The sequence below is a fragment of the Hemicordylus capensis genome, chromosome 1 (genome assembly GCF_027244095.1).
Source record: "Hemicordylus capensis ecotype Gifberg chromosome 1, rHemCap1.1.pri, whole genome shotgun sequence".
Taxonomy (NCBI): Eukaryota; Metazoa; Chordata; class Lepidosauria; order Squamata; family Cordylidae; genus Hemicordylus; species Hemicordylus capensis.
In genome coordinates this window covers 430,547,275-430,561,337 of record NC_069657.1, presented here as the reverse complement: position 1 = coordinate 430,561,337, position 14,063 = coordinate 430,547,275, and the positions used below count along the sequence as shown (strand labels likewise).

The following is a 14,063-nucleotide window of genomic DNA, read 5'->3' as shown; positions in this document are numbered from 1 at the left end:
GCAACCTCCTAAACCTCTCTCTCTTCTCAAGACAAAACAAAATTGAATTGCCAAAGGGAAAAACCAAACCAAACCCAAAATGGGAGATGTTGCAACTGCAAATGTGTTAAAAAGCATCATTTTAATGTTCGAAGGAACATGACAGATGCTAACACATGAACAAGGGAAAAAATAGACAGACGTTAACCTATCTATTGGGTATAAATAGATGTATTTTTCTTGGCTTTATAACCATAACAGAACAGTGTTGCTCGTCAAGTTGGTGCCACTTGTAGCTGCGAAAGATTGAAAATAGATGGATGGGTGTAAGTGATTTTGTTACAAAGCAATGAGACAGCTCATGAATCTGTGTCAGTTGTTCATATATTAAAAGTGGCCCCCCCTTTTTTTTTTGGCCAGATAAGGCTGATATCCTGTAATTACTTCAGGGGTATGCAAACCTGTCAGAATCGATCAGTGTTACTCAGACCTTCTGTGGCTAAGATAAATATGATTGCCATCTTTCTAGAACACATTGCAGTAACTTGGATTGTTTCTCTGTATAAGCAGCTTTTCAGTTGTGTGTTAGAGAATCCCAGGATACCTTGAAAACTTATCAGGGGTTCATCAGGAAGAAGATCAGTTATATATATGCTCCCTATTTATAAGGGGCTTTCCCTGTTTTCTGGCCTCTGTCTCTGGAAAACCAGCATCCCTCTTTTTCGGCCTTTCAGAGATGCCTTGTTAAAGTTTTGCTGCTGTGACTTGCTATGGTTGTCATTTTCCAAGCAGGGACATAGCTACAATTGAACAAGCTCGGGGAGCAGGCGGTACAAATGTCCTTGGACTCCAAGGGAGGGGGCCTTGAGCACCTTCCTTATGACGCAAAGCTACAACACTTGGGGCTTTTTAATTTAGAGAAGAGGAGACTAAAAGGTTTATAAAATAGAGGTTTATAAAACAATGCATTGTGCGGAGAGAGTGAGTAGAGAGAAGGTCTTCCTTCTCACACACAACACTAGAACCAAGGATCACACCATTAAACTGATTGCCAGGACATTTAATGCTGGGATTTTGCCATAGACATTGGGCCCTCTCTCACGACTGGGGGAAAGGGCTCAAAAGGAGTGGGAGAGGAAGCCTCGAAATGCTTTCTTCCCCCACAGATGATCTCACTACTGTTGCTGGGCAGCAGATCATCCACCCCGATGACCACCCTGATGGCTGCTCCCGGCAGCACAGAGGTTTGGGTGTCAGGAGACCCATGGAGCTCCCATCAGGCATCACGCGAGTGCGCAGTGCATTATGAGGAACCTCCCAATGCGGGCCGGGAGGCTACTCGTGTGTTGCTGCTGCGTGGAGCCGTGTGACACTGATGCGTGATCAGTTATCTGGGGGAAATCATGCTCACACCCTTAAGCCTGGCTAACAGCTGGGGGGGGCGCCCTACAGCGTTTGCCGCCATGCCGCTGCAAGGGGCGGCACGGCTTTCAGCGGTTCACACGCGCATCAAAGACCAAGCTCGGCTGCCTAAGCCCAGTCTTCGCTGCACCTGTGAACAGCCTCATTGTCTCAGTTCTTCACATGGGACCTGCTTCCCTGTGTGAATGTCTCTGAAACTATTCACATGTGCAGGCAAAACTATTTGGAACTATTGGCCTGTGCACGTGTACCTCCAGGATCGGGCCTGATCCCGGTGGTGCCTCCACGGCAAACCTACCTCTGGAACCACCCTCCCAAATGAGGTTAGGAGAGCAAGCGAGCTCCTAACCCCGTTTCCTTGATCGTCTGTCAGCCCTGGCACAAGCAGCCAGGGCTAGCTGACTGTGGGGCTCCTGGTTGGCTTTGAGGAGGGGAGGGGGAACCCCCATAAGGCACTGCACACTCGTACGGTGCATGAAGGGAGTTCCGGTGGCAGGGTGATGCGGGGTGATGAAGAGGGCAACCAAGATGATCAGGGGCCTAGAGCACCTTCCTTATGAGGCAAGGCTACAACACCTGGGGCTATTTAGTTTAGGAAAAAGACGACTGGGGTGAGACATGCTAGAGGTCTATAAAATCATGCATGGTGTGGAGAAAGTGGATAGAGAGAAATATCTCTCTCACACACATAACACTAGAACTGGGGGTCATCCCATGAAACTGATTGCCGGGAAATTTAGGGCCAGCAAATGCAGGTATTTTTTCACACAATGCATAATCAACTTGGGGAAATCTCTGCCATGAGATGTGGTGACAGCCAACAACCTGGATGGCTTTAAGAGGGGTTTGGATAACTTCATGGAGGAGAGGTCTATCATCGGCTACTAGTCGGAGGGCTATAGGCCACCTCTAGCCTCAAAGGCAGGATGCTTCTGAGGACCAGTTGCGGGGGAGTAACAGCAGTAGAAAGGGCATGCCCTCAACTCCTACCTGTAGGCTCCCCAGAGGCATCTGGTGGGCCATTGTGTGAAACAGGATGCTGGACTAGATGGGCCTCCTTGGGCCTGATCCAGCAGGGCTGTTCTTATGTTCTTATGTTGTTTATCCCAGCTCCCCAAACCTCCACGCTGCTGGCAGTATTTATTATTTATTTATTCACTTACTTATTTTATTTATTTTTACATGTATATCCTGCTCTTCCTCCAAGGAGCCCAGAGCGGTGTACTAGATACCTGAGTTTCTCTTTCACAACAACCCTGTGAAGTAGGTTAGGCTGAGAGAGAAGTGACTGGCCCAGAGTCACCCAGCTAGTTTCATGGCTGAGTGGGGATTTGAACTCAGGTCTCCGCAGTCCTAGTCCAGCACTCTAACCACTACACCACGCTGGTGTCCATGACTTGGTTTGGTTTGATTTGATTTCTATACCACCGTTTCAAAGGTGGTTCGGGGCGGTTTACATTTACAGTAGCCAGCAATTGGCTGGGCAGGCGATCTGTCTGCACAGGAAGGAGCCCGTGATCCTCTGAGGGGAAGTAAGCTTTCTAAGGCTTCCTCCCCACTAGCCCTCTTGCCCTTTTTCACTGATCGTGAGAAAGGGCTCTCTATGAACTGGCTTGGGGCGTGGAGTCATGCTTGTCTGCTCCTTATGTGTTGCCTTGAATTCAAACTGAGAGGTTCTCCCCCTCTCTGCATAAGAGACTGTTAGTCTGTTTATTGTCTTCTTAGCCTATGAGGTCATTCACACAATCAAAAACTGCTGTTTCTCCCCTGCAACTAGTAGCCTGTAACCATCAAGACTAACAGCCATTGATACACCTGTCCTCCATGGATTTTTCTTAGCCCCCTTTAAAGCTATCCATGCTGGTGGCCATTACCATATCCCATGGCAGAGAATTCCGTGAATTAATTATGCGTTGTGTGAAATAGTACTTCCTTTTGTTGGGCCTAAATGTCGAAGAGTAATTACAATCAATCAATCTTTATTATGGTCTTTGACCAACATAAAGTAGATTACATTAGAGCAGCATTAAAAAGGCATTAAAACAGGCTATGCCTGGAATTGTGACTACAGAGGCTAAATGCTTTACACTGTTATACAGCTACTGTTAGACTATAGTGAGCTATCTTAAACTGCGGTTAAAATGGCTAAAATCAGTGTTAAAAGTGTCAAATGGGTCAGACTATATAAAAGTTTTAAGTGGTTAAAGTCTTAAGATCTGGACATCTTTAGTCTTAAAATCAGTCTGTAAAGCTGTAAAACTAAAAATGCTATATAACTATAAAATACTATATAAAATGTAATATAAAATGCTAAAACTAAGCTGTGAGACCATGCACTGTGTTGGACCTGCTTAGATCTTGCTGCCTGTCAGGACTCAACGAATTTTACACACTGTCACGCAGAACTTGGCAACATTATGAGGTCATTCACACAATGAAAAACAGTGTTCTACTTGGGTTTGGAAGCTCTGTGTGCTCCCAATTTTCAGCTGTGTGGAAGCAAGGTAAGAGGAAAACATGGGTAAAACTGATTGTGTAGGAGAAAAAGCTACCCAAGTTTTCCTCCTACCTTGCTTCCACACAACCTAGAACTGGGAGAGCACACAGCTCCCAAACCCAAGTAGAACACAGTGGGGCTATTCTTACGATCACAAAAATCGGGCTAGGAAAATCCTAGCCCGATTTTTGTGATCGTAAGAACCACTGGGCTCGCAGCCGAGCCTGGTGGTTCTGGAGCAGCTAACCCGCTCCTGTAGCCCACCCCTTAGCCCGGGTTTGCGGAGCGAGTGCTCCGCAAACCCGGTCTATCTGCTCGTGAGTAGCCACGGCGCGGCTCCGCACCGCAGTTACTCGCGAGTAGACTCCCAACCGGGAGGCTTAAAAGCAGCCTCCCGGCTCGGGGGTCTCTCCAGTATGCCCTGCACACTCGCGCAGGGCATACTGGGGCTTCTGGGGGCCGCGTGGCCCCCGAGCTCCCCAGCCCCCGCCGACTCCGTCTTGGAGCCGGCCATTGTGTGGGCAGCCGATCCGGCCGCCCAGGGCTCTCTTCCCGCTCACCTGAGGAAACCGGGTCTCACTGATCGTGAGACCCGGTCCAGTTTTTGATTGTGTGAATGACATCACTATTTGATAACTAGTCTCCAGTGTTTCAGCTAATCAAAATATCACAAATACTATCCATATAATAAAGTATGCTACATTTATGTGTAGAGTTCATAAGCTGCCTTATACTGAATGGCGGGCGTGCAGCACTATTGATTCATCTAGGTCAATACTGTCTACCCTGAGCCATAGTAGCACTCGAGGGTTTCAGACAGGGTCTTTCCCAAGGATTGAACCTGGGACTTTGTGGATAGAGGGCATATACTATTCTGCTGAACTATGGCTCCATCTGCCAAATATGTGTTTTGAAGCCCTGCTATGTAAGCCCCCTTTGCTAGGGGGTTCTTAAACTGATGTCCATGGATCCCCTGGGGTTCCATGGGCAGGACTGGGTGCTCTATGGAAAGTTAAATATATAATTGAAGGTAACTTGACAAAAGCATGATTTATAATCAAATACAGTACAGGAGAACCCTGTTATTCATGGGGGTTCCACTCCATGGGGCAGGGGCGGATAGTGAATCCGTGAATAACATGGCATTAAAGTGAATGTAAATTGGGGGATTAAGTTCCCACACTGCCCAAAATTGTCCCCCAGATAACAAAATGAGCCCAATAAAGTGTCCTACTATGCTCTACTATCCTTAAGGAGTCCAAGGATGCCCCCAAGAGTAGAGAATTGACACACACACCCCTTTCCCCCAAAGACTGAGCCTTAAAATGGCTCTCAAACTCAAAATGGCAGCTGGAAATGACCCCCAAGGTCATTTTCAACTGCCCCTGACCCATGGAGAGACCCATGGCAGTCCCATGGCAGAGACCCATGGATATGTGGGTTTAACCCATTTTCTACCAGTCCCCACCCCGCCGCATATACTGAGGTCGGGTGTCTATGACACCACCACAGATACGCGAAAACTTGGGTGCTTGACCCACGATTAACAATGTTCTCCTGTATGTCCTTTTAAAATTATTAATTTAAATTATACCTTCACTGTATATGGGGCATGATACTAGGCAGCATCCAGATTAATGCAGTGAGCATGAAGCAAATGTGCAGCACGCACTATGGGGAGAGGCAATTTTCATTGATCTTCCCTTCCCTCTGCAGCCAACTATGCCCTCCCCAACAATATGCCCTTGAGGGTTGCACATCCCTCAGGGACATGTTTTCAGGAGTCACAGTCATCTACAGAGGGAATGACAAGCACCCAGCCTGTGAAGGAGAGCTGGGAATGCTCACGAATTTTGGTTGTGTGCTTGGAAACATTAAGGTGAGAGGCGGGGAGAATGATCATGTGCAAGATGGCAGCTGGGTAGGACAGTGCACCCTACTCAGATTCTCTCTCTAGCATTTTACTGAGATAGGAGGAAAAGCTGTCTTACCCAGCTGCTGCCTTCCACATGATCATTTCCCCCACTTACTACCTTAATATTTATAAACATACGACCAAAAATCAGGAGCACTGCCGGCTCTCCTACCCAGGCTGAGTGCTTCTCCTACCTTGCCAGCGCTTGTGTGAACAAGCCACCAATAAATGGACTGGGGTCCATGGGTAATACTTGAGGATCTGGGGGGAGGTTAACGGGTGCAAAAATGTTAACCCTTGCTTTATCTGAAGATGACAAAAATTTCACCAGAGATCTTCTACATGCAACGAATGAGCTCTCCTAGGAGCAATAGGTTCAGGAATCAAAGTATCAAGGGAAGAGCTTCCTTCCGCATACCAAAAATTCTGAGTGTTATTTCCCACTGCAGACCCTCATGCTTTCCAGAAATGGCCCATGGTCTGTTTTGGGGCCCGAGTCTTAATACTGACAGGCATAGAATTAGCATAGCATCAATGTAATCACTTTGGTTTATAGACGGGAATGCGATGATAACAAGAATGAGCATGACATAATGGTCCTGAAATATAATCATTATTTTCTAAAAGAAAGAAGGTCCAGGCCCAGGTGAATATGAAATAAAGGATTTCGAACCTGTTCCTCTACGATCATGCTTCCTATCAACAGTTCCACGACTGATGCCAGCTTCTACTGTGAGTATAATATGGAATACGAGCCAATTAAAATGTGGAAATTACAGGGCAGGGCCATAGTTAGAGGAGGGGGTCTCTGGGACCTTCCCTTTTGGGATATTTCAGGCCCCTTCCCTGGATCAGGGGCGTAACTATAATAGGGCAAGGGGAGACAGTTGTCTGGGGGCCTACTGCCTTGGGGGGCCCCCATAGGCAAGTCACATGACTGACTCCCCTAGCCACGCACCTGCCTGGGCTTCCTTCAGTTGTATTCATCCTCCAAAATTGATGTGAGTGTTAAGACCTGGAGCTACCAGAACAGCATATCTTTCTCTAGTACCATTAAATGACTTGCATCGTCCACAATTTACGAAACCTTTTAAAAAATATTTAGGATGATGTTCTATTGTGGCACATAGGAGATAGATAGCTAGATAGACAGATAGACAGATGGAACTATGCTTTTTGTTACCACTATTCAGCCTCATTTAAGATTTCTTTACTTCATGAGCTGAGCTTCAGTGAATGGGGGCCCATTTTAAAATCTTGTCTCTGGGCCCACTCCAGCCTTGCTACACCCCTGCCCTGGACTTTCAGTTTTCATGAAAAAGGAATCTCTAGCCATTCTGCTTGCGGAGATATAAGGAAATTAGGGAGATAGTATTTTAGCCAGTTGCACATGAGGACATTAGCCTGCTCTGCTGTCCAGCCAGTATGGATGGGGATGTAGCTCAGTGATCATACACCTGCTCTGCACGCAGAGTGTTCCAAGTTCAATCTTTGGTATCTCCAGGTAGGGCTGGGGAAAACCGGTGTTAGAAAACTCTGGAAAGCTGCAGCCAGTCATTGTTGATGATGCTGAGCTAGTTGATCTTACAGTAGAACACAGCTTCATTTGTCCATATAAGTCCAAAGCAACAGGGATAATGAACAAACAAGAATTGCTTGTCTGTAAATTTCACAAAACTAAATCATATTTAATGAATCCAGGAGACCTATAAATATTGTAGGTTCAACTTCCTCAGTTCTGACCTTTTGCAGGTGACTTCCTGATATAATTTGGTTATTGTAGGAGTAGCTTTGGTCTTTTAAGAGGTTTTCTGTTTAGAATGTAAAAGTTAAAAGGAAAATCCATTTAAATTTGAAATCCCCAACCTGTCAAATGACCAAAATTATCCTCCAGTAATTAAATTTGTGTACTGTGAATGCAGCCTGCTACTACTGCTTCTCAGCTGATAAGCAGCTGGGATAACCCCTTTAACTTTAAATCCCAACCCCTTTTCAGCTGAGAAGCAGCATTGGCTACTCATTGGGGCTATTCTTACAATCACAAAAATCGGGCTAGGAAAATCCTAGCCCGATTTTTGTGATCGTCAGAACCACCGGGCTCGCAGCCAAGCCCGGTGGTTCTGGAGCAGCTAACCCGCTCCTGTAGCCTGCCCCTTAGCCCAGGTTTGCGGTCTTGGAGCTGGCCATCGTGTGGGCGGCTGATCTGGCCGCCCAGGGCTCCCTGCCCGCTCGTGAGCGGGGAGAGCGGGCTTAGCCCACTCTTCCCTCTCACCTCTAGGAACCGGGTCTCACTGATCATGAGACCCGGTCCATGGTGGGATTGGGGACTCCTGCTAACTGGGCAAAGTGGCACCTTTTAAACGTGGTGATTATATGTATTTAGCAGGGGGAGAGTAACTGGCCCTATCCACCCCCAGCACAGTACCTACCTCCAGTGACTGTTGCTGGTGTCTGTTTAATATTTCTTTTTAGCTTGTGAGCCCCTTGGGGAGAGGCAGCCATCTTATTTATTATTTCTCTATGTAAACTGCTTTGGAAACTTCTGTTGAAAAGCGGTATATAAATATTTAGTAATTGTTGTTGTTAAAAGTTAAAATGAATGTGCAGCCCATGCTGTTTCTTAGGAACTCCCAGAAACCTCACCCCATTTTCCAGGTATAAAAATATTTTCATTTCCCGTTATCAATGTGCCTGGAGCACAGGCATTAAATTCACGTACTACCATCCATGCTCGGCGAGCCGACTAGACAGATTTTGGGAACCAAAGGCTTTGGAGGTTTACAGGTGTAAGGTATCAGTAACCCCGTGGTCGGATCATGCCATGGTGGGGTTTGTGTGTAATTATGCCGACATATCACCGCGGGGTAAGCCCCTATGGAGGATGCACCCAAGAACTTTGGCTCAGAGCTTTGTCAAAGAGGCACTATTAATGGAACTGACGATGCAAGTGACGATCTATTAATGGAACTGACGATGCAAGTGACGATGCAAGTGGCGATTGTTCAGTTACTGAGGATCTCAGATCTGATGAACAGAAGCGAACAATTTAGCGTTGATACCCTTCTCATTTTCAAGGAGAAGATTAAAGACTTCCAAACGGACCTATGCAACACACGCTCAGCCAATAAGCGTAACAGGTCGGAAGGCCTGGTGGTGGAAAGGGGAGAATGGATAAAGGACCGGTCGTCCAGGTTGGTGTTGGCCTTCCATGGTCTGCGAGCCCATGGGGAGGATCCGCTTATCACAGATTCCCAGGGGATGCTGCGGATCATGGAACGCTACTACACCGATCTGTATACCAAAAAAGAGGGTGCGGTACAGGAAGTTCAATGATAACTAGACACTTACATTTCCCAAGATGGAGGAGGGATAACTTCCACTCTCACTGCCGAGGAGGGCGGGGAACTGACTAGGCCTATCACCCCAGAGGAAGTAGCGCTGGTCATTTCACAAGGCAAGAGTCTATCGTCTCCGGGGCCGGATGGCCTGACGTGGGTGTTCTACAAGGAGTTCACAGAACATTTAGTGCCAGCCCTAGAGAGGCTGTACAATTTTTATCAAGAGACTGGTATATTGAGCCGCACTTTTCATGATGGATTACTGATTTCCACCCCTACCCCCCCAAAAGGGGATGATTTTTCCGCAAAATTGGAGACCAATCACCCTGACTAATGTTGATGATAGAATTCTGGCGAAAATATTGAACAATAGATTGGCAAAATTAGGCCCTAAATTGACACATAGTCTACAGACAAGTGCGCTCCCTGGGAGGCGAATGACAGACTCTCTATGCCTCCTAAGGGAATTTTTCTGTGAAGTGAGAGAGGGGCGCTGGGAGGCATCCCTCCTGATGGTAGATCAAGTGAAGGCCTTTGATAAGGTCCGACATGACTACCTATGGATGGTACTGGAGTCCAAGGGACTTCCTGGCCGGTTTATCAAATGGATAAAGTTGCTGTACCTGGAAGCTACGGTGACCCCTCAAATCAATGGATGGCGGGGAGACCCAATAAGACTCGGATCGGGGGTCCGTTAGGGCTGCCCTTTGAGCCCGTTACTCTATGTTTTGGCTTTAGATCCAGTGCTGGCCCGTATGCAAAGGGAGCCTCGCCTAAGAGGGTTCCGGGTTCCCCTCCCCACCGTCCAGGAATCCTTCTCGGGTGACGGAGGAGAGGTAACCGAGGAGAAAAGGAAGGAAGGAGGGGGAGGCTTGCCGAACCCTCTCGGGCAGGTTTCAGGCTTTACTTGGAAATTCGTGGCTCATGCTGATGATGTCACTATTCTATTATCAAATGAAAGAGAGGTAGTTTTGGTTAAAGAGATCTTTGAAGAATTTGGTCAAATTTCAGGATCTGAATTGAATAATGTAAAAAGCATCCTGGTTAGTTTGGATGTCAATAGAGACCAACTCCTAAGTGTACCCATGACGAGGAGTGACGAGGTGGAACCGCCGGAGTCCGAGCCAGCCTGGGGGGATTCGATCAGGATCTTAGGAATCTTCTATGCTCTGAAAGACAATATTTGGGAGGAAAACTGGACCCTCTGGGAGAAGGAGGTTGAAACAAAGATAAAGATCTGGAAAAAATGGGATCTGTCCATGTTTCAAAAGGCGGTCTATGTTAAAACATACTTGCTTCCTTGGGTTTATAACCTTGCGGCAGTATATCCACTACCACCGGGACTGATCAAAAAAGTAGAAGGTCAAGTTTTCAACCTGGTGTGGCATACAGCGTCATTCCCTTTGGCCAGAGCTAACGCTTATAAAGCCATAGAGAATGGCGGTCTAGGCCTACCAGCGCTGCATCCGCGATTTCTGTCAAATTTTGTCACCTATAATTTTGGAACATGGGTGACCGCCTGTGTTCGGGGGAAATGTAACCTACTGCAAAAACTTTGGGCCTCCCTCTTCGCCACCCATTGGTGGGGGACGAGGTGGGGTAAGAGCTGGTGGGACGGGGGGGTCGTTCACAGGCCGGGTTACCGAAGCCGTGAGAGTGGCCCACCCAGATTTTTTGAGAGATACTCTGACTTTTCTTAAAAAGTGGAAAGTGACGCCAGCCCTCCTTAAAGAGGGTGACACGGTGAGGAACATGAAAGTGAAAATCTATGAGGCAGTGCTAGAAACCGCGTATATCCGGCCGGCTACAGAACACAAAAAGCGGAAAACAAACGTTTCCCAGTATCTCCTAGAGTCGGAGGGGCCTATCCCCCCCTTCACAGAGAAAAGGAATAAAACCCCTCATCATCTATGGGAACTGAGATGGAGACTTTACCATCAAGTCTTGCCATTGTGTGGGGCTATGCCGTGGCTGCCAGATGATCAAAAGTTATGCCCCCGGTTAAAGTGTTAAGACGAAGCGCTCACCTCGAATGCTATTCACATAGAAGATCACCAGCACTTTCTAAAGAAGTGTGTAGTAGCGAGAACCATATGGAGGGCAGTAAGTTTAGCCTTAGATTGGCCTACTCTGGACCACCAGTCATGGGAACAAATAGCTTCCGGTCATAGCGGCGCATCATACTTCCAAGGACTGAGACGGAGGTCCCGGGCAAAGAGGAAGGAGGGGAGAAATTGTAGATACTTACTGGTCTATACCACTATTAGTCATCAGAATGGTAAATCTGTTCGTAGTTCAGGGCATGCATCTCCATAGAAACAGGGAGAGAAAGAAGGGCACTGAAATTAGTGAGGAGGTGACAGTTAAGTTTTTCTGGAAACGCTTCACCAGTTTTGTTAATGGGGAAAAGCGTACTAGTTCCAAAGCAGACTGGGAGAAATTCTGGAAGTGGACGGAGGAGGTGACCCCCCCCCCCGATCACGTAAATGTTTTATTTCATATCTCCAAAAGTGTATCTAAAGCTGGTTTATGTTTCGCTCTCAAACTGCTGTATACTTTTCTGGCAGACTGTAAGGTATTTCAATCTGTAAATATTTCCTTTTGTACATAGTATTTTACCTGTATATATTTTGTATGATGCTCCAGGCTCTGTAAACACCATAACTGTACAATAACTTTTGAGTAGTTTGACATCTCAAAAAAAAACAACCCCCCCAAAAAACGTTTCCCCCCAAAAGTTCCCATTTTCCAGGTTAGGGTTGTTTTGAATATTGCTCTTTTAACTTGCACAATAGTTTTGTGGAACATCACCCTGCATTATTCAAGGATTTCCTGTACACTTAAATGAATGTAAACATATTAACTCATCCAAGATCTGTCTGGTCTGCATCCCATGAACTTCTAGCCCTCCACCCTCACCCCACAACACAGTTTCTAGTTACAGGACCGGTTTCTTACAGGTTCTGGTTTTTCCACAGCTAACCTAGTAATACAATCCTCTTGAAAGTGGCCCTCAGAGTCATGTGTCCTGCCTCTTATCAAATTCTATGCAAGCTTGTCTTTATTTATTTGATAATCTTGCTATTTGTTTCCATTTCTGTACAGAAAGTACCTGGTCCAGGCAGTTATTGGCCTACAAAGCAGTCTCCGAAGCAACCTAGGACCATTGCCAGTATGGGACGGGAGCATACACTCTTCTTCAGCAATCTGCGTGAAATTTAGAATGCTAGAGTGTTGCCAACATACTAAGTTCTAGGGCCAATGATTCTGAAAGAGACACAATTGCTCCTTCTTTTAACCACTTCTCATTCTCCCTTCATTAAGACTGATCTGCCTGCTTTTATTTATCTGGCAACAGGGTTATGGTGCCTCAACACCAGGCAAATACCATTTTGTTCAATCAGTTTCCAAATTCTTTCTTGGACCTTTCCTCGGATTCTTAATTGCTCCTGCTTTTAACCATGGCTTGCCACAAACTGAGTTTGCCCTTGGCAAGAAAATGGAATGATAGATATGCTCATAATGCTCTTCTGTTCTACAGCTTGAAGTGGGGCTCAGATCCCATTTCTTGTGCAACGGCAACTGATTTGCTGGACTGTTATCTAAAACAGCATATAGCTTACCCAGATTTGATCCAAAGAGGGATTTATTGAGACAACAACCCTGTCTAGATGCTTCAACTGAAGACAGAAACAAGACTGGGGGGCTAAATAATTTGAAGAGTCACCTTCATATTTTTCTCTTGATATAGAAAGAGAACAGTGTGATGCTAGTATATTTGTATATCTATGGCTTTCCGTCATGCTTTCAACCCTTCCTGTCTGTCAGAACATTGTCCGAGACCTACAAAGAGCTTCTTTCCAAAGTAGTATTACCGAAGTCAATGGAGCACTCTTGATAAAGTGGTTTTAGGCTATCAGAGGTATTCCCTTTGCAAATATTAAAAACCATTTGACGTACATGGACTGAAGAAAGAATGATTTTATCCCTGTTCACCATATAAGCCAGCAATACAACTCCGGAACAGTAGTGCCTATAATCTTATTAAAATCATCTTTATGCTTTTCTTCTTTATGGAATCTATCATTAAGTTGCCGGTGGGGGGCTTCTTAATTGTTACACTATTTTTCTTATCTCTAAAATATTGGCCAATAGTACTATTTTTGATTGTGGGTCTTCCCCAATCTTCACACAAAGGCTTTTGCCCTTATTGCTTCCAATGAGATGCTGTCAAATTCGAACATATACTCTCAGACATTGCTGCTGTGCCACTACTGCCACTGGGCGTAAGGACAGTAATGGAACAGGAGAGATGATGCATAGTTTCAGAGGCATGAAGCAGCCTCCGCCTCTGGAAGTTGCGTGCCTTTGGCTCTTGGTTGCATACCCCTCTTGGATGGGCAATTTGCTGCGCAGTATATCAGCCACCTATTTTTGTTTGGATGCTTTATTATTTGCAAGAGAACAAAACATTTGCTGACATACTGCACAACATTCGGTGCTCCTTTTAATGAAATGCTCTTGTGCAAATGCAGAAATTTCACAAAATGCAGTTGCACAACGGACAGCCATTATTTCCAGTGGTCATCTGTCATGCAACAACATTTGTTCAATGTTTGCATTTGTGTACGAGTGCTCTTGCATAACTGTGCACATATTCTTTTAAAAGGCACGCTAAACATTTCACAGAATATCATCCATTAACAACATATCAGTGACAATATTTTTCATACAGTTTATTTGTTTGTTTTTATACTACCTGATATGTACATCTCTAGATAAAAAGTAACAATTAGAGATTACACAGCCATAGAATATCCATTCCATATAGCTACAGTATATCTATCATTATTAGACACTGGAATGCACTTCCTGTTGAGATAAGAGCTTCCCCAACAACTTTTTTAAAGTC

The 14,063-nt window shown here is 45.8% G+C and overlaps 1 protein-coding gene across 2 annotated transcripts in view; it reads left to right on the top strand.

Annotated features, from left to right (window-relative positions):
* The window catches only part of STPG4 (sperm-tail PG-rich repeat containing 4), a 48,016-nt gene extending 34,793 nt beyond the window's left edge, over positions 1-13,223 (top strand). For both annotated transcript variants that reach the window (XM_053284313.1, XM_053284314.1), the window contains exons 6-7: positions 6,441-6,545; positions 12,257-13,223. In XM_053284313.1, the coding sequence (XP_053140288.1) occupies positions 6,441-6,545; positions 12,257-12,373 (222 nt within the window). In that variant the 3' untranslated portion in view covers positions 12,374-13,223. The remainder of the gene's footprint in view (positions 1-6,440; positions 6,546-12,256) is intronic.
* Positions 13,224-14,063: the final 840 nt, after the last annotated feature.